We start from the raw sequence: 25,503 nt of genomic DNA, 5'->3' as shown, positions 1-25,503 counted from the left end.
AAGCCCCTCTGCCAGTCTACGACTGACACAGCTACATTTACACTGCACATTTTGTTCCAAAGGCTCCCGAGCCACATAAAACATACAAATAATACCGATCAGTTCAGCTACCGAGAGGCAGCCACTTCTGGGGTGGAGCGCTGCAACCATGCACAGCACCGTAAAACAGTTCAGAACAAGAAATGAAGATTTCCCCCTGCAGTTACAAGGGCTATGGCAATTTGGGGAAGCAGGAACATCCACCTGGAGCTGGGCTTTGTCACAAACACTTGGGGCTACCTTTCTTACTCTTGTACCAGGGCTCTAAAACCCAGTGATCCGGATCTCTATTGCATGTCTCATGGTAAAATTAGCAGCACCCCAAGCGCCACCCTGGAGCATTGGATCCGCACTGACTCAGAGGAAAGAGTGCCCAGCACGTGACTCCATTCTCCATCTTCTCTGGCTCAGCCTCTGGCTCAAAGCCTAAGGGGCCAGACTCAACCCTGGTTTAAGCTAGTGCAAGTCTAGCAACTTTAAAGGGCCGATCTATCCACTAGTACAGACCCCTTTATCGATGCATCTACATCAGCCATTCTCAAACTTTAGCAACCCGAGAACCCCCATTTTGATTTACTTTTTTTGCAGACACCCAAGCCCCCTGCTCAGCCCCAGGCCCCGCCCCCACTTCACCCCATCCCCCCAGGCCCTACCTCCTGCCCCTCCTCTTCCCTGCCTCTTTCCACCCCCTCCCCAAGCATGCCCTGTCCCCGCTCCTCCCTCTACCTCCCACATGCTGCTAAACAGCTGTTCCCCCAGTGTGCAGGAGGCACTGGGAGGGAGGGGGACCCCCGGGGGTCTGCGGAGCCCAGTTTGAGAAATGCTGACCTACACCATTTTAATCCTTGCTCATTTTGATTGTTGACAGCTCACTGAACTAAACTACACCTATTTACATGAGGGATAAACCGGTTTAAGTACAACCAGCTGAATTGGATCAATTTCAAATTGATTTAATTAAACGGGGGCAACTTTTCTCCTAGACAAGGCCTGATTGGCCTGCGGGGGAGGGTGATGCATAGTAATGCTCTGGCTTGTCGTTCATCGATCAGAGTGAAGAGCCCTTCGGAGCTGACCCTGAATATCAGCCTCACCCGCACCGCAGATGCCCGGACTGAAGCCTCACTTGAGGGTCTCGTGCCTGGCACACACAACACAGCCAGGGTTCAGATCTGGCTGGTGTCCTCATGGCCAGCAGAATCCGCCAGAGCCAAGGAAACAGTGGCTCAATTGTCCTCAGTGACCACAGTAACACTTCAAGATGTCATGGGTCTTCTCTCCCAAGGGCCAGCACTTCCAGCTGTGGGCAGCTTCATGCCGACCGTCACCACTGGCTGCGGGCAGATCGGCTGAATGCCCCTGCAGCTGACACCCCTCCCCCAATTGAACAGCAGGACCAGGCTGGACGATGGACCCTGTGGAGAAGGGAATGAGGGCTAGCCAGGGAGGAGGGCATTCTCTGGTGCTAAGCAAACCCCAGGGCACTCTGGGCAACACACATTGCCAAGCCAAGCCAGCAGGTGGGCTCCAGCGCCTTACCGAGGTTATAGAGGATACACGCCTGCTCATACTTGATGTCCTCATGGGTAACTGCCTTGCCAGAGAAGATCTCCGTCCTGTGAACGAGAAGCCCAGGGTTAGCCCCTACACTAGTGAGCTAGCGAGATGGCCAGATGCACAGCCCACAGCCACATTTCCAGGGAAGGCAGATGGCTCACAACTAACGGCTCAGAGCAGGCAGGGGTGATCCAAATGATTTAGACTCACTTTCTTATCTAGCTGGCATAGAGTCCACTCCAAACCGAGTGGGAGATGGGAAGCTGCTAGGTACATAAACCAGCAAGCCCCTATAATGTTTGAGTGGTGCCAGGACCAGTCTTCTTAGCCTACTAGGGAAGTGTTATCTAGTGGTTAGGAGGAGGGGCTGGCATCAGATCTCATCCAAAGCAGGGTCAGGCACATGGGTGGGAGACCTCCAAGGAGCACAGCCGGGAAAGGTGTCGCTTGTTCAGTAAGCAGCACTCCTCCCTGCGAGGGGGCACTTGACCGATGGCTCTGTCATGTTTCAGTCCTGCCCACCTGTGGGCATTAGATTTGCCATGGCACTCCGGGAGGGGACAGCCTGATCTTACACGCACCAAAAGCGAGTTCGTGCTGTTTGAACGTGTTTTCAGTTTCACACGCCAAAGCCGCAGACTGGATTTTAACCTGAGGGGCTCTACTAACTGGGGTGTCCCTTGGCAGAGACAAGCGACCGATCTCCCTCCCCTGGCTTGGCCATGCCTTTGAACACCAGGCAGGGACAGAGAACACGTGCTGCTCTGTCCAGGAAGGTGTGTTTCTACACATCAACGGAGAGCAGCCAGCAAGCAGCCCCAGGGGCTGAAATTCACTCTCGAGCCACAAGCCCCAAAGCCCAGCCTCCACCACTGCCACCAGGCGGCGTAAAACCATCCCTCTTGGTCAGTCCTGTGCCCCCTAGGGCCATCGCTGCACCCTAACGCACTGAAATCCCAGCTGCGGCAGGAAGTGCAATCGCTGGCTGAAAGGTGCTATAAAAAACTCTCAGTTACTACACTGCACTTCTAATAGCTTCTTCCATCCCAGGCTCTCCCAGTACTCCACAAACCTCCACTAATCCTCACGTCCCCGGGGAGGGAAATACTCTTCTCCCCAGCTTACAGTATTAGATCTCTCTCCAGAGTCAGATGCGCATGGCCTTTGGTGGAGAGACTAGAGACGTGGCTCTGCCCGCAGGGCGTTCCAGGCAGGCTCAGAACAGAGGCACGCTGCTGGGCGAGATCACACTGGGTGCAGGAGAAGGACACAGTGAGGCTGGCGGAGCTTGGTCTGGGTTTGTTCCATTGTACAGATCATTGGGAAGGCTGGCAGAGGGAGGGAGTCAGTCATTGGTGGCTGGATGCAGGATCAAGGAGGAGATTCCTAGAGAGGGGGCTGCAGGGAGGGGCACTGGCGGAGCACAGGGACAGGAGGGGAGATGTAGGTGGGGTAGAGCTCAGCAGTATGTGAGCCAGTGGAGGGAACTGGGTCAGGGCAGAGGAAGGTCACGAACAAGGTCAGCTCCCAGACTGCTGCGCTGGGCATCACAAAATGGGGAAGAGATGGCTAGCCCTCTGTGGAGATAGAGGTGGTTAGGGACTATTTAGAAAAGCTGGACGTGCACAAGTCCATGGGGCCGGACGAGTTGCATCCGAGAGTGCTGAAGGAATTGGCGGCTGTGATTGCAGAGCCATTGGCCATTATCTTTGAAAACTCGTGGCGAACGGGGGAAGTCCCGGATGACTGGAAAAAGGCTAATGTAGTGCCAATCTTTAAAAAAGGGAAGAAGGAGGATCCAGGGAACTAAAGGCCAGTCAGCCTCACCTCAGTCCCTGGAAAAATCATGGAGCAGGTCCTCAAAGAATCAATCCTGAAGCACTTGCATGAGAGGAAAGTGATCAGGAACAGCCAGCATGGATTCACCAAGGGTAGGTCATGCCTGACTAATCTAATTGCCTTTTATGATGAGATTACTGGTTCTGTGGATGAAGGGAAAGCAGTGGATGTATTGTATCTTGACTTTAGCAAAGCTTTTGACACGGTCTCCCATAGTATTCTTGTCAGCAAGTTAAGGAAGTATGGGCTGGATGAATGCACTATAAGGTGAGTAGAAAGCTGGCTAGATTGTTGGGCTCAACGGGTAGTGATCAATGGCTCCATGTCTAGTTGGCAGCCGGTATCAAGTGGAGTGCCCCAAGGGTCGGTCCTGGGGCCGGTTTTGTTCAATATCTTCATAAATGATCTGGAGGATGGTGTGGATTGCACTCTCAGCAAATTTGCGGATGATACTAAACTGGGAGGAGTGGTAGATACGCTGGAGGGGAGGGATAGGATACAGAAGGACCTAGACAAATTGGAGGATTGGGCCAAAAGAAATCTGATGAGGTTCAATTAGGATAAGTGCAGGGTCCTGCACTTAGGATGGAAGAATCCAATGCACCGCTACAGACTAGGGACCAAATGGCTAGGCAGCAGTTCTGCGGAAAAGGACCTAGGGGTGACAGTGGACGAGAAGCTGGATATGAGTCAGCAGTGTGCCCTTGTTGCCAAGAAGGCCAATGGCATTTTGGGATGTATAAGTAGGGGCATAGCGAGCAGATCGAGGGACGTGATCGTTCCCCTCTATTCGACATTGGTGAGGCCTCATCTGGAGTACTGTGTCCAGTTTTGGGCCCCACACTACAAGAAGGATGTGGATAAATTGGAGAGAGTCCAGCGAAGGGCAACAACAATGATTAGGGGTCTGGAACACATGACTTATGAGGAGAGGCTGAGGGAGCTGGGATTGTTTAGCCTGCAGAAGAGGAGAATGAGGGGGGATTTGATAGCTGCTTTCAACTACCTGAAAGGGGGTTCCAAAGAGGATAGCTCTAGACTGTTCTCAATGGTAGCAGGTGACAGAACAAGGAGTAATGGTCTCAAGTTGCAGTGGGGGAGGTTTAGATTGGATATTAGGAAAAACTTTTTCACTAAGAGGGTGGTGAAATACTGGAATGCGTTACCTAGGGAGGTGGTAGAATCTCCTTCCTTAGAGGTTTTTAAGGTCAGGCTTGACAAAGCCCTGGCTGGGATGATTTAACTGGGAATTGGTCCTGCTTCGGGCAGGGGGTTGGACTAGATGACCTTCTGGGGTCCCTTCCAACCCTGATATTCTATGATTTTAAGGGGGATATGCCTTCAGTCCATCCAGAATAGCACAGCTGGTGGCTTACAAGAATAGGACATCACAGGAGTCTAGGCAGCAGATTACCAGGGCCAAGGAAGCTACCCACCTGGATGGGGAAATTGAGGCAAGAGACGAAGCCAGGTAGTACAGTGAGTCCACAGGCGAGCCCCAGCTTCAGCTCCTCTCCTCCTGTTGCTCAAAGAATCTCCCAATGGATCATAGCCAAGCCCCCAGCGTCAGCCGAGGGTGCCCTGGCAGGGGCAGATAGCTGGATGTGGAGAAACCTGCTCCCTCCCCTGCCACCACACAAACCCCACCAAACCGGTGAGCTTACCACGTGATGGGGACAGCCGCCTCGTGCTCCGGGCCCATGGGGACGCGGCTCTGCAGGTAGTGAAGCTGGCCGAAGTACTTCCGCAGGATGCTGCAGCCCTCGAAGTCCCTGGGCACGCTCACGGCGTTCTGGAGGAGGAGGAGAGGAAGGAGCAGCGCTTCAAGGCAACAGGCAGTGCCACGCTTACAGACAGAGGCCTGGGCTGTATTTGGCTGGCAGCGAAATCCACTTACCTGATCATGGGCAGGAGATCACCCTGAAATAACTCCACAGAGGGACTTTCCAGGGCCCAGTCACAGAAGCCAGGGTATTAGCCACTCTCAGAGAGAGTCCTCTGGGTTGGGCTGGAGTGGGAGGCTGCTGTAGACTCCCCACTCCTTTCACACACATGGGGCAGGCAGTTTGCCAATCCAGTGGTACAACTGCAACAAAGTGCTTCTTACGCGAGGCTCGGGAGAGGCCTCGGGCCTCTCTGTTCTGGAGCTGAAGGCAGCCAAGTATGTCACAAACTCAGGAGGCACCCACCGCCCCACAATGCCTTCAGCCCAAGGCTTTCAAAGTACTTTGCTCCATTAAACGCCAGGTGTCAGCCTGACATCCGTCCTGGGCATACTGGGTGAAATGATCACTAAAAACAAACCACCTGGCCGCTCATGACTGAGGAGGACTAACCAGCACCGATTCTGCAAAGGAAAACGGACTTGCTGATCTCCTGGAATTTTCTGAGCATGTCAGGAAAGGGCGGGAGACAGGAGAACCAGCGATGATATGCTTAGACAGCCAAAAGGCCTCTGACGAGGTCCCACACAAAAGGCTGTCAAAGACGCTAAGTCATCATGGGGAAGAGGCAAAGTGTTATCATGGACCAGAAATGGGCGGAGACAGGAAAAGTAGGATTCAATGGTCAATTTCAGCACAGCGAACGGTTAACAGCAAGCGCTGCAGGTTCCACTCCAAGTCCCGTGTTGTCTAATGGATTAATTCGTGATCTGGAAGAGGGGGGTTGGGGGGCGCATGAGTTGAGAGTTACAAAGCTGACAAATGACAGTCAGGTTAATGGGAACCAGGGAGGGCTGCAAGGAGCTTCGGAGAGAGCTAACGGAGCTGGGTCACTCGCTACATATGGCCAGCTGGATCACTTAGTGCTCTCAGCATTAACAGCAGAATTCTGGAAGGGGTTTTAAAAACCAGGCTTCAGGGCTTAAGCCAATCTCTGTCAGAGATCAGGAGACCAGACAACCCACAGTAAGCAGGTGTGGGATCCTTCCACCAACACAGCTAGTGCTGGCTCCTGCCAGAGAGGGGCTAGCGGACTAGACGGACTGTGGATCTGATCCAGCCTGGCCGCTCCTATGTTCCTGTGTCACGGGAGGCAAGGTGATGAACTGCATTTTACAGATTAGGAAGAAACAGATGTGAAGGGACTTTCCTAAGATCACACAGAGCTCTGGATTGCACGTGTCCCAGCTCCAACCACTAGACCACACTCCCTCAGGAGCGGTTTTGTCACGGATCTTTTACTATAGAATTTTAGAGACAGTGCGGTGTAGTGGACAGAGCACTGGACTGGGACTCAGGAAAGCTGGGGGCTCTTCCTGGCTCTGCCACTGACCTGCTGGGTGACCACAGGCAAGTCACTTTCCCCCTTTGTGTCTCTGTGACCCCTTCCACCCTCTCTCAGTCTGATCCATTTCGGCTGCCAGCCCTTCAGGGCAGGGACCATCTCTCTCTGAACAGTGCCCAGAACAGTGGGACTCCGATCTCAGCTGAGCCTCAAAGCACCACTGGAGCACAAATGAATGAGAGATTCCCCTCCCAGTAAGGGAGTGACTTTGGGAAAGCAGAGACCCTGTCCTGGGAGCTGGGCAGGAAAAGCATAACTTTTTCCAGCAGAGAGGAATGTGCTCACTCATCACTCCCCGGTGGAGTGCCGAAGCAATCACTCAACAGCGTCAGAGCTCAGCCACAGCCTTGTGGGAAACGGCTGGCGCTCTCTCCTTCGCAGCACGGCCACAAGAACGGAAGAGAGCAAACCTCTCCCAGTGAGTGCTAACCGCAGTGCTCCATCATCTGGGCAACCAGGTGCTAGGATCCAGTGGTGCTGCACCTTAGTGACACGCTTGGCTTGGCCTGGCTGGATGCAGAAGTTTATTTCTGCGCCAGGCCAAGCTGCTCCTTAATACCCCCCCATAAGCAGGCCCCACCTCAGGGCTCCGCACACACAGAACAGGAGAAAGCTAATGGCATAACCCTGACGTTTCTCCCTCTGGGTTTTCAAGCTGGTCATTATGGCTCAGGTAACTCCGGTCACTCCGGCTGGGTTGACCACACTGCTGCTGTGGAAAGCGGGCACGACGGCAGTCCTGCGTGGTTACGCTAAAAGGTGCCTTGCAATGACAGTCTCCGTTTATCCACAGCAACGAGCGGGTCGCCTCCCCTGCGCTGTCTCCCTACGGGGCAGTTGGGTTTCCATGGCCCATTCCGTCCTGGGCCTGCCTGCGGGAAGCGCCGCTGATCACACAGACACTTATCAGCTGGGGGGAATGTCACTTCACCACGCGATGGAGAAGACTGGGTGGGAGCTGACCTGGCCCTCGAGATGTGAACGCCCTATTACCAATTCCCTGGGCCAGACAGCCCTCTCCGGCTTTGGCTGCCTGCGTTTCGGGCTCAGCTGAAGCAGGTGCACGAACTCCAGTGTCTGGCTTGGCTGGAAACGTTCCCCCCGTCCCAGGGTCCTTCTCCCGCTGATGAGCTCAGCTGTTGTGAGTGGCGCTGACCTTATCGCAGCGCCCCACAAACGTCTCTGGGAACTCGCGTCAGCCACCCACAACAGCTCAGCTCTGGGATTCACATCACAGCCACCACGGCAGGCAGCTCCTTCCCCTAGGTCCCTGGTTCAACTCCAGAGGGGGCCAGCAGTGACCACTGTTGGTTGTGCCGGGCGGCCCTGCAAACCCCAGGGCCACAGAGGGTGGGAGCATCTCTACTCTGCCAGCCAGGAGCCCTGCCCAGCCCTCCTGTTCCCACCATCATTTACCTGCCTCTCCTTCAGCCCTGCCTACGATGTGCCTGACAGGGGCATCATGAGGGTGGGGGCACGGAGGGGCCTTGTTGCAATTCCCCACTGCAGGGGTAGCCCCCCCACTGCCCCTCCGCCCGAGATCTCCTCTATAAGGCCACTTGCCCTTGCAGAAGGAACCAGCCTCCCTGCCCCCACTAAGGAACCTCCTCTCCCCCCAATCTCGTGAGACCCCTAGCGCTGATCTTTGTGCTGCCAGGGCCCAACCACAGTAACTGCAGGGGCTGTCGAAGGAGCTGCGCTCTAAGTAGCTCTAGGGGGGCCTCAAACGCCTTCCCCACCGGAGGGGTCTAAAATCCCAAGGGGCTGCTGCTGTGTGTGAGGAGTTGTGAGGGTCCCAACGGACCGGTGTCCACAGCACTGAACACCCCCCTCTCCACAAACGGCACTGACAGGTCCCCTTGTTCACACTGACTCCAGCACCGAGCAGGCCACGGAGCGCAAAGAGAACCAATCCCCCGACCCCACCGCGGGCACTCCAGCAGGGGGCGCGGGAGGCGAGCACCCCTGCCGCTGCCCATGCAGCTGGAGGGCTATAGGCTCCAGGGCTGGGGCTCCCTCACCTGTATTCAGTTCACACTGTGCCTGGGTCCCCTCCCAGCAAGGCAGTGGAGGTTTCACATACAGAAAGCTTCCCCTGGAGGGTCCCAGGTGGGGGAGCAGACCCAGCACACACACGAGAACCATTGGCTCTCTCTCGTGGACTGTGGCCAGGAGATCAGGAGTTCCTGGCTCAGCCACTGGCCTGCCCTTGGGCAAGTCACTTTCCCTGCCAACCTTTGTCAGCCCCAGCTTGACGGTGCGCTCTGGGCAGGGACTGTCTCCCCACGTGACTGCCCCGCCTCGCAGCGCCGTTACACAGCGCCAGGGCACACTTACCTGCCGGAGCAGTTCAAGTTTCTTCAGCTCTTCATTGTAGCTCTCGGGATTCTCGCCATAGTTCTTCAGAACAAACTGGAGGGAGAAAAAACTAATCAGAGCTTGTGTCTAGGACTGGTGCGTAGAGGAGAAATCGAACACCACTCCCCGGAGCAGAGCTGCCCGGGCATTGCTGGAGAAGCCAGGCAGCAAGAGGGGCAGCAGAAGCCCCAAGAAAGAGCTCTGCACGAAGGGTGGCGGGGACACTCGGGGTTGGGCTTTTGGGGTGTTGCACAGGCCAGGCTGTTTCTGTCTTTGCTGAGGGAGAGGAGCTCAGAGCAGGAGAGTGAAAGCCCCCCTGCAAGGCCAGGAACGTGTCACCAGTTCCCTGTGCTGCCCCCACACAGCCAGTCAGCCAACAGCACATGGCAGCCACCTCCACTTTGAAGGAGCCCGTATATTTCCTCAGACAGCGGGTGCCCCTATTTCCCCGCAGTCTACAAGCCAGAGCCAGGCCTTTTGCAGAAGGAGCTCCACAGCCTGAGCTCAGCTGGCCACCCCCAGCCCTGGTCAGACACACCTCAGCCCACAGAAGTCAATGGAATTTCGGACCCAGCCTGCAGACTTGTTCCCTCCTGTGGCAAAGGCTTAACAGGGACCATGGCTGATCTTTGACTTAAGTAGCCATATTCAGCGTGAGCGGCCAAGAAGAGCATGCTGCCAACGTGAATCTGCAGCAATTGGCCACCACTGCCCAGGTGACAGGCCTGCTCAAGCAGCAACACATGCCGCATCTTCACTTGTCCAGCAAGGGGCTGGACAGGGGAAAGGTTTCGGCACAGCTTCTTGTGCAGTGGGCTGCCAACCTTTCATCGCACAGATTTGCCATGGCTACTGGAAGCTGCACGCTTGAGCCAGGCTCCCAGATACCCTGTTAAGTGTCCTGTATGTAAGACAGGCCCACATGTAACTATCAACCTTTGCATGCTCCTCCAGCTCCCTTCTACGACTCAGCTTTCCCGTCACATTCCCCTTCTCCCCTCCCCACCATGGTAGAGCTTCTGGAGGCATCAGTCTAGGTCAGATGGCAAGATCCTCAGGGCTGGGACCTTGTCTCCGATGTGCCTGTAAAGTACCATGCACTGTGCAAATCAAAACCGATCCTGGCTCTCTTCTCCACGGGGCCCAGTAAAGCATCCCCACCGCCCATGTCTGATGGCACTCATTCTCTGATTTCCCCCCGAGCAGCCAGGCTTGGATTGTTCCTTCCTGTGCAGCCTCCAGTGCTTTACCCAGCCCAAGCTTAAATAACGAATGCCTTTCCTCAGCTTTCAGCCCCAACACCGCTCAGCTCTGAAATGCAGCTACCTCTGGGATGAAACCCAGCAGCTGTTTACCAGCACACAGCAACATGAGAATCCAGATTCAAAGAGAATCTGCAGGGAAGATTCGGGAGACAAAGGTTGTCAAGGTTCCTTCCCCACTCTGAACTCTGGGGTACAGATGTGGGGACTTGCATGAAAGACCCTCTAAGCTTATTCTTACCATCTTAGGTTAAAAACTTCCCCAAAGTACAAACTTTGCCTTGTCCTTGAACCACATGCTGCTGCCACCACCAAGTGTGTTAACAAAGAACAGGGAAAGAGCCCACTTGGAGATGTCTTCCCCCAAAATATCCCCCCAAGCCCTACACCTCCTTTCCTGGGGAAGGCTTGAGAAAAATCCTCACCAATTTGTACAGATGAACACAGACCCAAACCCTTGGATCTTAAGAACAATGAAAAATCAATCAGGGTCTTATAAGGAGAATTTTAATTAAAGAAAAGGTAAAAGAATCACCTCTGTAAAATCAGGATAGTAAATATCTTACAAGGTAAACAGATTCAAAACAGAGAATCCCTCTAGGCAAAATCTTATGTTACAAAAAGACACAAAAGTAGGAATATACATTCCATTCAACACAGCTTATTTTACCAACCATTAAACAGATGGAAATCGAACGCATTTCTAGCTAGATTACTTACTAACTGACTGAAGTTCTGAGACTGCATTCCTGATCTGTTCCCGGCAAAAGCATCACACAGACAGACAGACCGACCCTTTGCTTCCCCCCCTTTCCAGCTTTGAAAGTATCTTGTCTCCTCATTGGTCATTTTGGTCAGGTGTCAGCGAGGTTATCTTAGCTTCTTAACACTTTACAGGTGAAAGGGTTTTGCCTCTGGCTAGGAGGGATTTTATAGCACTGTATACAGACAGGTGGTTACCCTTCCCTTTATTTTTATGACAAAGGTAGTCCTCAGGACTGAAATCCATCCAAAACACTGGAGGTAATACAGCCCCTGGGATCTCGAGCGACCACACGAGGCCAGCGCGATGGTTCTGCGTCTGACGGGAAAGATGGTGCCTCCTGCAGCACAGTGCCCCCACGACCACGCCGAGGTGCGGAAGCGGTCCTGACTCGAGAGTGAGGAGAGCCATCGAGGCATCGCCCGTAGAACCTTGGAGATTCCCCCCCGACCCTCTCCAACCTCACTTAGCTTGTCTGCGCAGCACCACGTGGGTCCTGGGCACTGCAGGTGACTTCTCCACGAGAGATGCCTGCAGCGGGTAACTGATCTGCTGTTCACTGTGCAGAGCGCCTGAGGGATCGTCCATTTCTTGGGTGCCCTCAGGTGCTGGACGCGGCATGCTCCCATTAGGGGCGTGCATTGCACTCCCGCAGCTGGAGCAGCTGCTTAAGGACCAGCGTGGCTCACGCACAGGACGGGGCTGGCCGTCCGGGCCCCACAGAAGGTAGCGATGCTGACTGCGTCACGCAGACTGTGACTAGAGCAGCGAGCTAGACCCTTCGGAGCTACGAGCACACAGCTGCCTGGCCTGGGCAGAGCGAGGACTCCACTGGAGTCCAGTCTAGTGCCCAGCATAGGGGACTAGAAGCCAGGGCACAGGGAGTCTATTTGGGGCTCTGGCACTGACGTGTCATGGGGCTTTGGGCAAGCCAGTCCCCTGTTACATGGGGAGGCTCAGCACGCAGAGGGGGTAGCAGGGTCGTGGGGCTTAATGAAGGCTCTGAGCTCTCAGAGATCCCCAGCCAGTGCTACAGGAGGGCAAAGGATTGTGAGAGTAATGCTCAAGGGAAGAGGACCCAGCCATGCCCAGCTGGCAGCAAACCAGCTGGAGAAAGACTGTCCTTGTCCAGTGTTAGAGAGACTGAGGCTGGTGATTGCAGACACGTACTACCCTTGACTGAAGGGACATAGCTCCACACTGGTAAGAAATCAAGCTGCCTGCTGTGGTTTGGGGGAAGGGACTGACACCAGCTAGAGATCTGTGGGGGTCCAACTGTCTTGGCAAACCTAGGGTCCGAATGAATAACACACAGGGGCACTAAGTGAGAGAGGTCAATAGCTCTCTGGAGGGGAACTGAAGATTCGGCAGCCTTCCCAGACTCTGGAGGGGAGAAAGGATTTCTGAGAGAGACAGAACAGCCTGAAAAACCAGCGTGGAACACAATGTACCTGGCAATACCCTGCACACTTACCCAGTCCCTAGGATCCCAGAGGGCTTTCACAAACACCTAAGCTGCACACCCTCCCAGGGTGGGCAAGTCAATCACATTGCACAGACCCAAAGGATGAGCAGCTTGCCCCAAAGCCACACAACAGAGGCAGGAATAGACAGCAGGAGTCCAATGCCCAGTGGCCCTACTATAACCATTATATTACACTGCTTCCTGTGACATCTGGTGGGATGAGTCACAGCAAAGGCTCCTAAGTATGTGCCACAAGGTCAGCAGGATGAAGAGGAAAGCAACTAACCCCAGACTGCAGGCCGTCCCCACCCACGGGCAGAGCAGAGTTTATGGGTAGATCTAGTCAGAGTGAGAGAAACCTGTCCTCTAGGTCACTGGGTTCAAATCTAGCCCAGCCCAGCCAAGCCATGACTCACAGCTATCATTATCCCCAACTGCTCACTGACAGGGATGTCATGAGTTGGTGGCTTCAGTTTTTTTCTTAAGGGTGGATAAAAACAAAATTTATTTGAAAACAAAACAATTTTTAAATATGGGATTTTGATTTAAATTGGATATTTTGATTTTGTTATTTAAATTATCATTCATTTTTCTTTTTAAAAGTACACCTGCTTAAAATGAATCTGAATCTAATAAAAAACATGTGAAGGCCTAAAATTATAATCTCAATACATTTAAATAAAAAAAAATAATTATGCTGAATCCATGAGCCTCTGTCAAAAACTGAGTTAAAGGCTGCTTTTCTAGAAGAAGAAGAACTAGGGGAAAAACTTTGAGGTCAGACTTTATAAATATGGCAGAACAGGTCAGCCTAAGTAATTTAGGAGACTCATTTTCCAGAGACTTAGCCCTGGTCTACACCAGGGGTTAGGTCGAATTTAAGCTGCATTAGGTCAGTTTTAAGCCCTGGGGTTAGGTTGAATTTAGCCGCATTAGGTCGATTTTAAAATGAATGTGTCTATCCAACCAACCCCGTTCCGTCGACCTAAAGGGCTCTTAAAATCGACTTCTGTACTCCTCCCCGGTGAGGGGAGTAGCGCTAAAATCAACCTTGCTGGGTCGAATTTGGGGTAGCGCAGACGCAAATCTACGGTATTGGCCTCCGGGAGCTATCCCAGAGTGCTCCAATGTGACTGCTCTGGACACCACTTTGAACTCCGATGCACTAGCCAGGTACGCAGGAAAAGCCCCAGGAAATTTTGAATTTCATTTCCTGTTTGGTCAGCACGGGGAGCTCAGCAGCACAGCTGACCATGCAGTCCCCCCAGAATCGCAAACGAGCTCCAGCATGGAGTGAACAGGAGACGCTGGATCTGATTGCTGTATGGGGAGAAGAATCTTAGCAGGCTGAACTCCGATCGAAAAGAAGAAATGTAAATATATATGCCAAAATCGCACAGGGCATGGTGGAGAGAGGCTACAACAGGGACACACAGCTGTGCCGCGTGAAAGTCAAGGAGCTCAGGCAAGCCTACCAAAAGACAAAGGAGGCAAATGGTCGCTCCGGGTCAGAGCCCCATACATCCCACTTCTATGATCAGCTGCATGGCATTCTAGGGGGGGACCCTACCACTACCCCACCACTGTCTGTGGACACCTGCAAGGGGGGAGTCTCATGCAACAGGGAGGAGGAGGAGGAGGAGGAGCAGAATGTGCAGCAGGCAAGCAGTGAATCCGTTCTCCCCGGCAGCCAGGACCTTTTCATCACCCTGGAGCCAATACCCTCCCAAGTCGGGATCCCCAACCCTGAAGCCGGAGAAGGCAGCTCTGGTGAGTACACATTTGTAACTACGGTACAGGGTTTAAACACAACAGTGTTTAATGTTTGATTTCCCCTGTAGAATTGGGATGCATTCACGGACAGTACAGCTACTGGAAAAGTCTGTTAATGTGTCCGTGGATGGAGCAGGAATCCTCCAGGGACATCTCCATGAAGCTCTCCTGAAGGTACTCTGAAAGCCTTTGCAGAAGGTTTCTGGGGAGGGCTGCCTTATTTCGTCCTCCATGGTAGGACACTTTACCATGCCAAGCCAGTAGCAAGTAGTCTGGAATCACTGCAGCACAAAGCATGGCAGCGAATGGTCCTGGGTTTTGGTCGCATTCAAGCAACATTTGGTCTGTATCTTTATATCTTAGCCTCAGGAGAGTGATATCATTCATGGTCACCTGGTTGAAATAGGGGAATTTTTGTAAGGGAACAGTAAAAGGACCCCGTTCATGCTGGGTTGTTTGCGCTTGGCTAAAAGGGATCATTCCAGAGAATAGCCACACCACAGGGGAAGGGGTGAAGGGATCATCCCAGAGAATAGCCATGCGGTGGGGTGGGGGGAGGTGTGTGCTGCACATCCACCCAAAAACCGCAGCCTCTCCTTTTAAATGTGAAGCCCAACCAGCATTGCTTGCTCTGGGAAAGGAGGGCGCTGCAGTTTGAAACCATTCCTGCATGTTATGAAGGCGGAAGAAGCCAACCCCACATACCAAAAGGCTTACCATGGCTGCCTAAAAACCAAATTCTGTTGCCCAGCAGTTTGTGATGTGCCACCATACCGGCAGGCACTCAATATAAAAGGCAAAATGTGACCTCGTACCTAAAGCACACGTGCTGTCTGCTGTGAATTGCTTGATTCACTGTGAAAGAGTCTCCCTTTTGTTCTCAGAAACATAGCAGCTTAAATTTTACTCTCCCTTTTTATCTCCCCCCAGGTGCAAATGTTTCTATGCTCCCCCATCATATCCGTCCCTGAGGTTATCGCAGATTAGAAGGCAGAAAAAAACGCACTCGCGATGACATGTTTTCCGAGCTCATGCCGTCTTCCCGCACTGATAGGGCACAACTTAATGCATGGAGCCATTCAGTGGCAGAGGCCAGGAAAGCATTAAGTGAGCGCGAAGAGCAGAGGCAGGAGGCAATGCTGAGGCTAATGGGGGAGCAAACGGACATGATGAAGCGTCTGTTGGAGCTGCAGGAAAGCCAACAAGAGCACAGACCCCCACTGCATCCACTGTATAACCGCCTGCCCTCCTCCCCAAGTTCCATAGCCTCCTCACCCAGACGCCCAAGAACATGGGCGGGGGGAGGCTCCGGGCACCCAGCCACTCCACTCCAGAGGATGGCCCAAGCAACAGAAGGCTGTCATTCAAACAGTTTGATTTGTAGTGTGGCTACGATAAGCAATGTGGCCTTGTCCTTCCCTCCTCCCGCCCCCAGGTTACCTTGTCAGTTATCTCTTTTGTTTTAAATTAATAAAGAAGGAATGCATGGTTTCAAAATAATAGTGACTTTATTTCCTTTGCCAGCTGTGATCGAAGGGGGGAGGGTGGTTGGCTTACACGGAATTAAAATCAACAAACGGGACAGGTTTGCAGCTAGTAGAAACACACACAACTGTCACACCGTAGCTTGGCCAGTCACGAAACTGGTTTTCAAAGCCTCTCTGATGTGCAGCACACCTTGCTGTGCTCTTCTAACCGCCTTGGTGTCTGGCTGTTCAAAATCGGTCACCAGGTGATTTGCCTCAACCTCCCACCCCACCATAAATGTCTCCCCCTTACTCTCACAGATATTATGGAGCACACAGCAAGCAGCAATAACAATGGGAATGTTGGTTGCGCTGAGGTCTGACCTAGTCAGCAAACAGTGCCAGCGAGCTTTTAAACGTCCAAAGGCACATTCTATCACCAGTCTGCACTTGCTCAGCCTGTAGCTGAACTGCTCCTTATTACTATCCAGGCTGCCTGTGTACGGCTTCCTGAGCCATGGGAGTAGGCTGGGTCCCCAAGGATAACTATTGGCATTTCAACATCCCCAATGGTAATTTTCTGGTCTGGGAAGTAAGTCCCTTCTTGCAACTGCTCAAACAGCCCTAAAGATGCGAGCGTCATGCACCTTTCTCGGCCATCCCACGTTTATGTCAGTGAAACATCCCTTGTGATCCACCAGTGCTTGCAGCACCGTTGAGAAGTCCTCCTTGCAGTTTACGTACTGGTTGGCAAGGTGGTCCGGTGCCAAGATAAGGATGTGTGTTCTGTCTATCGCCCCACCAGTTAGGAAACCCCATTCCACAAAGCCATCCAATATGACCTACACATTTCCCAGAGTCACTACCCTTGATAGCAGAACATTAGTGATTGCATCAGTTACTTGGATCACAGCAGCCCCCACAGTAGACTTGCCGCTCCAAACTGATTCCCAACTGACCAGTAGCAGTCAGGCATTGCAAGTTTCCACAGGGCTACCGCCACTCACTTTTCAACTGTCAGGGCAGCTCTCATCTTGGTATTCCTGCACTTCAGGGCGGGGGAAAGCAACTCAAAGTTCAAGGAAAGTGGCCTTATGCATGCAAAAGTTTTGCAGCCACTGTGAATCATCCCATACCTGCAACACTATGCGGTCCCACCAGTCTGTGCCATCACCACCTTGATATAAATCAATCCACCTCAAGAGCTGTCCCCACCACAAGCAGCCCCCTCATAACAGGTGCAGCAGAAGGCCATGGAGACCGACGTTCTAGTGCAGGAGTGGCCAGGCAGTGCTGGAGGCCAGTAGAGTGGCCATGTGGCAATACAACACTCAGATCGCCATGCCACATGGGAGCTGTGCTCGCTTCGTGTGGCGCTAAGGCTTCTGGGAGCACATCCCAGCATTCTTAGCACTGCAGCAAGCCAAGCCTCGCTTTGCATTTTCCCAGTGAACTATGGGAGAACTTGTCTGTCCTTTCTGGGCACAAGGGGTGGAACTGTGGGAAGGCACTGGAGGACTAATGGCACGCAAGTGGGGCTACACCTGTATCCATACTCGTGTTAGCAGTGACGAGTTGCGCTCACTCACGTTTTAGTGTATGTCCCCCTGAGGCCACCCAACTGGAGTTAAAAGCATCGCCACATCCAAGGCCAGGATTCATGTGTGGGGATGGGATTGGAATTAGGGACAACACTCTTGTTAGAAGTGGAGTTAATTCTGCAGTGAAGACCTGCCCTATGATCTTCCAATAAAGCCATGCTCAAGAACACCCACAGCAGCCAGAGCACCCAGCCACCTGGACCTGAAGGGTTACAAGCTAATGTGGAAGAGCCGGTTTGAGCACAAGCCAAAAAAGGTCACTCTCTGAACTGATGGCTTCTGCCAATGAGTGTCAAGCTTGTCCTTAATCCAAACAAATTGCTGACTAAAAGAGACTGAATACGTAGCTGGCACCCACCCAACCAGGAGGTTTATAATCCCAGGGACTAATATAAAAGGAAAATTAAATGGGATCTCCTCTGTTAACTGCACAAGCCCAGCTCCTCCAGCCTACGTGGGGCTCTAGGTAGTAGCAAGCCAGTGTAGAGAAGAACTGGACCCGGGGCTGGAAAGCAGGTACTCACTGATTAATCAACTTCCCTAGCATTTCCCATCTGAGGCTCGAGCACAAGGGTGTGCAAACTTTTTGGCAGGAGGGCCACATCGGGGTTGCAAAACGGTATGGAGGGCCAGGTAGGGAAGACTGTGCCTCCCCAAACAGCCTGGCCCCCACCCCCATCCGACCCCTCCCACTTCCCACCCCCTGACTGCCCCCCTCAGAACCCCCCACCCATCCAAAACACCCTGCTCCTTGTCCCCTGACCGTCCCCTCCTGAACTGCCCCCCCTTCCGGGACCCCACCCCCTATCCAACCCCCTCGCTCCCTGTCATCCCCCTCAGGACCCCTCCAACCCCCCCGAGACCCCCACATCCAACCCCCCTCCCCGCTCCCTGTCTCCTGACTGCCTCCGCCCCATCCAACCACCCCCTGTCCCAACTGCCCCCAGGGACCTCCTGCCCCTTATTCAACCCTCCCCTCCCCCTGCCTTTACCAGGCCGCTCAGAGCAGCAGGACAGGCTTATTGGAAAGCCTGTGAGGTGGGCAGGGCCAAGCTGCGCTGCGAGGGAGGGGAGGAAGTGGGAGAGGGGCCGGGGGCTCCAGCAGGTCAGGGGCCAGGCAGGATGGTCCCACAGGCCATAGTTTGCTCATCTCTGCTCTAGCATGTCACAATACTCAGCTAAGCCTCTCAGCCCCATGTAAGTGGGTATTATCCCCATTTCCCAGGTGCAGAAGGGGAGACAAAGAACTCCCCAAGGTCGCACAGCAATTTGGCAGCAGAGCAAGGACTAGAACTCAAGAGTCCTGACTCTGCTACTCAGCCACAGGGGGGCCCTCAGCAGGCCACTGAGCCTGTCCATTACTTAGTTTCCCCTACCTCACAGGGTGCACGTATGTGTGTGTATGTGGGGGGAACAGGATTAAATGAACACGTGTTCATCAAGGGCTTGGAGACCGTTGGATTTTAAAAAGTGCTTTTGCCAGACTTAGAACTTACTGATGTCAGACAGATGCTACCACTGCGCTCACCAGCAGCGTCTCCTAAACCTCCAGGAGTTTAAACTGAGACCTGTTATCCAACCTCCCAACCACAACCAGAAAAGGGGGAGGAATCTGAGATCCCAGATGATACACTGCAAGTCCAATCTACTTCACCACTCTAGGTAAATACAGGGAAGAAGAGAAGTGCTGAAGGTAAACACTCTGAAGTTTGTCAGATTAAAAAAATATCAGATTTGTTTTAAAAATAATATGCTATACCTCACTATTGCCTAGATTATTAAAACTGAAGGCACTTAAAAAAATGTACTTTTCACCACTTCTGCATCTCTCCGCTCAGTAATAAAATTGGATGAGTCAGTTTGTCTGATTTCTAGGTGGTTTCACTTCCTGTTTAATGTACCAACCAGCAAAATGCAGAGAAATCTGGGTTGTGAACACTGCAGGGAAATCTTTACATATAAAGAGAAGAGTTGCACAAAAGTATTTCTATTAATATCAGGTTTTCAGGATTTGCTTTTTTAAATAAAGAATAAACTCGAGGTTTAAACATGCTGAAAGAGACAGCACTTGCTCTGACCAAGTGGTAAGAGCATCCCCTCACATGCAGCCACGCCTGCCAGACAGCCATGTGATTTTAAAATGCCTTGTTTTGGAGGCCACCCTCCTCTAGGTAGGCACCTATCACTCCATCCACTGCAGCAGAAGTTATACTGATGGCTAGTCTCCTTTCCAGCACTAGCAGACAAACTGGAATGGCAAGGACTGTTTCTAACTTACTATCACTACCATGTCAGCACCCTGCAAAGCATGACTCAGCTCTCTGGACTGCATTAGAAAAAGCTGAGGAAGGCCCAACTACTTATGGTCATCAAAGATCCCATAAAAAGAAAAGGAGGACTTGTGGCACCTTAGAGACTAACAAATTTATTTGAGCATAAGCTTTCGTGAGCTACATTGTTGCATCCAATGAAGTGAGCTGTAGCTCACGAAAGCTTATGCTCAAATAAATTGGTTAGTCTCTAAGGTGCCACAAGTACTCCTTTTCTTTTTGCGAATACAGACTAACGTGGCTGCTACTCTGAAAGCTGTATAGAAGGACAGGTGCCCTTCCTCCCCAAAAAGCAACAAGAATTTTTGCACATTGTACAAAAATAATATGAATTAATACTAACCAAACATTTCTCAAACAAATCTCAAAGATGGGCATGTATTTTCTTTTACAAAAGTTAATACAAAATGGGCAAGTATCATACTCATTGATAGAGATACAGAGGGGTCCCAGGGACACAGCCCACTTGAAATCTAGTTAATTTAAGAACAAGTTAAGACAGTTTCAGACACTACCCTTGCCCCGACTCCCCAGGGCCAATTTTTGTTTTACAATCACTTCCCCCACCCCCCTTTTTGCTGTGTGAAAAGTCAACAGAGAAATTGACCCGCACTATCAGGGAAACAATGAAACTGACCCTGAACAAACTGCTGTCAAAGTCACAGAGACCAATCTTTCAATTCTAGAAATTTTAGGCATTGTTGGTAACAATGGTAAGTAAAACATCCCCAAACAGAAGAGCAATATTTAAGCTGGTCTCTTTCTCTGTGACCTAACACAGAGGAATTCAGTGATCAAGTCTCCTATCTGCAAGTCCCTGCTTTATAACACTGCCTCTCCTTTATCATAGCACAGTATTTTACAGCAGCAAAGAGTTCTCAGTTAAGCTTCTAGTTTCTAAAAATGTGAGATTGAGAGTACAGCTGCCCCTTTGCTCTTTTATCTACTTTCTTAGGACCTGATTCAAACTCCCTTAAAGCCAATGCAAGCCTCCCACTGTGGTTATCACTGGCTTTAACAGACACTGGATTGTGTCCTTATTAAATAAACATTATTGAGACAATCTCAAAATGCCTAGATTAAATACATTATTGATTACAGTGACATGGGGCAGGATGGCTCCCACTTGTCTACACTTCAAAGTTATGTTGTCATAGCTGTGTCAGTCAGGGATATGAAAACACACCACACACCCCCGTGACATAGCTCTGCCAACAAAACCTGCAGTGTAGATGCAACTATGCCAACAGAAGAGGGCTTTGTCGAGGTAGCTAATGTCGTTTGGAATGGTGATGTTCCTACACTGGCAGAAAAACTCCCGTTGGTGTAGTCTGTCTACACCCTAAAGGGCTATGCTGACACAGGCTATGTAGACACACCTATAGTTTGGACGAACTGGGCACCGAACTCTAGCAATCGAGGGTCCGTGTTATGAAATCCTCCCACAGGAGGTCTGCTCGAGCCCCTTTAGGGCACACAGCAGGAGCGACCCTGTTTTGACAGGCTTTTCCATAACCATTTGGAGCTCCCTCCTAGGCGATTTCTGCCCCTCCTACCTCCTTTAGAATCATCTCTTTGCATCACCTGGGACTTTATCCCATTTGCTGGTGGAGCAGTTCCCCTTGAAGGTCATTATGTCTCCCATTTGCCTCTCTCTGACAGTACATTTGATCTGGTTGGGACTCTTGACCATTGATATCTGGTACTTTGGCTTTATTGAACAGGGCGGAGCTATCCCAATGAAAAGCAACTTACAAATGGGTTAAATTAATACTGCTCTCTTAGAAAGTCACTGGGTCCAGACACATGGGAATGATGGAAACTGTCTCTTCCTCATTTTAAAACCCAGGGGAAGCAAATACCCAAGACAGACACTCAATCTAGCAGGGGTACCAAACCGGGCTTTAGATCCAGATTTACCAGCATCCCATAAGGCCCTGGTGCTATCTCACTGCCAGTGAGAATTACTCCCACCAGAAATAACAAGCCATAGAACAGAGCCCACTCCAAGCTGGACTTGGCAGCTTCCCAGGCCTCCTCTCACAACTGTTGTCTCTCCCAGCATGTGCAGCAATGGGGTACGCTGTGTCACCGGACGGATCCTGAGGTGCAGAGGCCAGAAGAGGGAAAGAGAAGAGGGAGGATGTGGTGATGGGATGGGTGGGGTCCGAGGAAAGTCACGGTAAGGACATTACTTGCCATGGCCAAGTCTTGCTCACTCAGAACAAGAGATTTTTAAATCTCTCCCTCTCATGACAAAGGGTGGCTCAATGAGACACGAGACACTTCACTCCTTTAAAACTCTCCCAGCTCTCAGCCTTGGAGCATGGAGGGGTGGGGGTACCAGCAAATGCAGCCCCACCTGCCACCTCCTCAGGAGCATCTGAGCTGCATCAGGGCTCGCAAGGGGTGCAGCTTCCAGTCACGGGGGGGCTAGGGGGTAATGAGAGCCGGTGGGCCCGGAGCACTCGCTAACACGGCCAGGCCAGCCGCCCTGGGCATGGGGGGCATCTTCAGGCTGGGGGGAGGAGTGGGGAATAGGGACCGATGTGCCACTGTGGGGATGGCAGGGGCAGACTCGGGCCTCAGGCCCAGCCCCCCCACACTTACCCCACAGTGACCACCCCCAGGATTATCCGCTGGAACAAGGACCCCCCAGCTACAACCCCCTGCCCTCCCCGTCAACAAGTCTCGCCCTCCCCCGCCCCCACATCCCCCCCACACCCGCCCCAACGGCCCCCCCACACCCGCCCCAACACCCCCCCCACACCCCCAACGGCCCCCCCACACCCTCCAACACCCCCCCACACACCCAACGGCCCCCCACACCCGCCCTCCCCCGCCCCAACACCCCCCCACCCTCCCGCCCCAACACCCCCCCCACACCCAACGGCCCCCCACACCCGCCCCAACACCCCCCCCACCTTCCCCTCCCTCCCCAACGGCCCCCCCCACAGCTTCCCCTCCCCACACGTGCCCCTCCTCCCCAGTCTGGCCCCTGGGGGCTCCCCCCCCTCACCTTCTTCACGGCCGGGTTGAACCCGAACTCCCCGGCCTCCTTGAGGTCCAGCCAGATCATGGGCATGCGGGGCACGGCCTCCATCCCGGCCGCTCCGCCGGCGCCGCTCCGCACCCGGAACGCAGCAGGCCCGGAGCCTCCCGAGTCCCCGCCCCCGGCCCGCCGCGGGGCCTCACCGGAAACCGCCCTCCGGAAGCCGCCGCGGCGCCTGATGGGAAATGTAGTCCTGACGCGGACTCGCTGCTGGGCGGGACAGGGCACAGGCTCCTCCCCTAGGGCCCCGCCCTCACTGCTGGGCGGGACAGGGCACAGGCTCCACCCCTAGGGCCCCGCCCTCATTGCTGGGCGGGACAGGGCACAGGCTCCACCCCTAGGGCCCCTCCCTCACTGCTGGGCGGGGCAGGACACAGGTTCCTCTCCTAGGGACCCTCCCTCATTGCTGGGCGGGGCAGGACACAGGTTCCTCTCCTAGGGACCCTCCCTCATTGCTGGGCGGGGCAGGACACAGGCTCCTCCCCTAGGGCCCCTCCCTCACTGCTGGGCGGGGCAGGGCACAGGCTCCTCCCCTAGGGACCCTCCCTCATTGCTGGGCAGGGCAGGGCACAGCCTCCTCCCCTAGGGATGCTCCCTTCCTGCTGGGGTTCAGGACACAGGCTCCTCCCCTGCTCCTGTGGGGTGGGTGGTACACAAACGGGCTCCTTCCATCCCTAAAGGTGTCACTACAGAACCCCCCCACCCCCACATTCTCTGTCCCTTGCTCCCCGCCTTGCACTGCTGCATTCCTCAGTGCTGTGGCCAAGAGCCGCCTGCAGTGGGTCCAGCTAGGCTCTGGGGCCCGGCATTCAGCCAGTGCTATTCCCCTGTTAAACTGTAGCACGTCACAGTGGCGCATGGGCTGGAGCCCCTCTCAGCGCTGAGGTCTGAAATGATCCGGGATCGGAAAAGACCCCCGCAGCCTCCCACCCTGGGCTCAGACCCAGCCAAGATCAGCTGTGAGCGGAAGCTCTGCCATATTAGGTGTCCCATGTGACACAAGGGCAGCGGGTCTCACACCCAATCCGAGCGGGCAGGTCTCCATGTAACAAAACCCACTGCAACTGGGAGGCCCCGGACTGAATGCGTCTGGAGACAGGGGGCTCTGTTGGCCAGGCAGGCAGGCGCTGCAGGGCCCAGCTGAGACACACTGGCAGGGCTCAGGGGGTATGGGAAGATCGCCCGACTACTGCCCGTGCTGTAGCAGCTCAGTGGATAATGGCAGATGTCAGACTCCAGGACTGTCCAGCTGTCTCTTTTAACCAGCGTCGAAATTCACTCAACAAGAATCACCTTTATGATAATTTCACAGACACATTTTGCATTGGAATCCAGGCCCCCATTAATCCTCCAGTAAAAAGCAACCAACAAAGAAGGACAGAGTGGGGAAAAAACCCATCACACTGCTGCTCAAATACTGGATCTGTTGCTTTCCAATAAATGCAACTGGCAAACGTGGCTGTGGTGAGGTCTGGCCCATCTGATCCCTTGACCCACTGAGTGCAGGACATGGCACGCCCATGGCTCACACCAGCACCTAATGGAGAGGGTGCATAGGAAGCACCTGGGTAAAGATGGCTGGATAACATTGGGGCTGGGACTGGGACCTGATGAGACCAGAGAGCTTCTCGCAGACTCCCCTGTACTGAGCTAAAAGATCTTAGCTAAATCAAAGCATTTCTTTGCCTGCTGCCAATAAGCCAGGGGCTGAGAGCAGCGGGGGAGGTGGGAGAGGGTTGGAGGGACAGCTCCATTCAGCCGCTGGCCGGTAAATCGGTGTGCTCTGCCCTTCTGTTCCAAGCAGAGAGTCTTATCCATTAGTGAACATTCCCAGGCCAGGCCCAGCTCGGAGCCTGCAGACAGCACACACTGGTAGCGGCCACATCCTCCAGACCCAGAGAGGGCTGAGCTGACCCTAGATTTCATGGGGGGCTCATGTGAAAAAAACAACTTCTCCCGACACCCCCCACTCCTGGCTGCATCCCGTCTCCGCACCTCAATTCCCTCCCACACCAGAGCAGGTGTGAGTCCAACCCAAATGCAGGGGAGACCCTATACGTGTGGGAGGATGCCCTTGGATAGTGAGGGGTTAAGGGGGATCATCTAGCCTGGGGGTCCCAAATGTGCAGGCCCTGGGGCAGCTGCCCCTGCAAAGGAAGAGAAACATGTGAGCAGCAGTGGAAGAGGGGGAATGTAGAAATCACCATGCTGATCCAGCTGGTCCAGTAGCCAGTCTCTGGCCGTGAATGATACCAGCTGCTCTGGAGGCAAGAACTGGGAACTCCCAGCTTGGACAGACATACAGTAAAATACCCCTGGGGGAGATCTCTTCCTATCCCCAGACTTGTGCCCTGAAGCACGGGGCCCATGATATAGAGAAAGGCCTTTTGGGAATGCTTCTATGCTCTTAACCTCCATGATATCTTGTGGCCATGAGTTCCAGTAGCTAATCCCAGCTTTAGCTGTGACACCTATTGATTGCTTTGTGTCCCCTTGAGCTTCTAGCAGGAGAGGATCAAGCTGTCCTGTCTGACCAGCTGAGGTTCAGCTTCTGGCCTACTCTCTCCGCATCCTGCCTTGTTTGATACCTCTCTAGTGCATCCCCTCTATTAGTTGGAGTCAGTCCACCTGTGAATGAAGTGGGAATGTTCTTTATGCTTTCTCCGAATACTGTGTGGGTGCCTCAGTTTCCCCTCTGCATTTCTTAAGT

At 53.3% G+C, this 25,503-nt stretch overlaps 1 protein-coding gene across 4 annotated transcripts in view; it reads right to left on the bottom strand.

Annotated features, from left to right (window-relative positions):
- The window catches only part of PTPN23 (protein tyrosine phosphatase non-receptor type 23), a 44,548-nt gene extending 21,603 nt beyond the window's left edge, over positions 1-22,945 (bottom strand). For 2 of the 4 annotated variants that reach the window (XM_073334897.1, XM_073334898.1), the window contains exons 1-4: positions 22,761-22,945; positions 9,061-9,135; positions 5,100-5,227; positions 1,579-1,655 (exon numbers count right to left, since the gene is read on the bottom strand). In XM_073334897.1, coding sequence (XP_073190998.1) covers positions 1,579-1,655; positions 5,100-5,227; positions 9,061-9,135; positions 22,761-22,844 — 364 coding nt within the window. In that variant the 5' untranslated portion in view covers positions 22,845-22,945. Of the gene's footprint in view, positions 1-1,133; positions 1,265-1,578; positions 1,656-5,099; positions 5,228-9,060; positions 9,136-22,760 lie in introns of those variants that run through there. The other 2 variants (XM_073334900.1, XM_073334899.1) reach the window with 2 other exon arrangements.
- Between the last annotated feature and the right edge of the window lie 2,558 nt (positions 22,946-25,503).

This window comes from Lepidochelys kempii, chromosome 2 (assembly GCF_965140265.1).
Source record: "Lepidochelys kempii isolate rLepKem1 chromosome 2, rLepKem1.hap2, whole genome shotgun sequence".
In the NCBI taxonomy this organism is placed as follows: Eukaryota; Metazoa; Chordata; order Testudines; family Cheloniidae; genus Lepidochelys; species Lepidochelys kempii.
The sequence above is the reverse complement of the archived record's forward strand: the minus strand, read 5'-3'. Positions and strand labels throughout refer to the sequence as shown.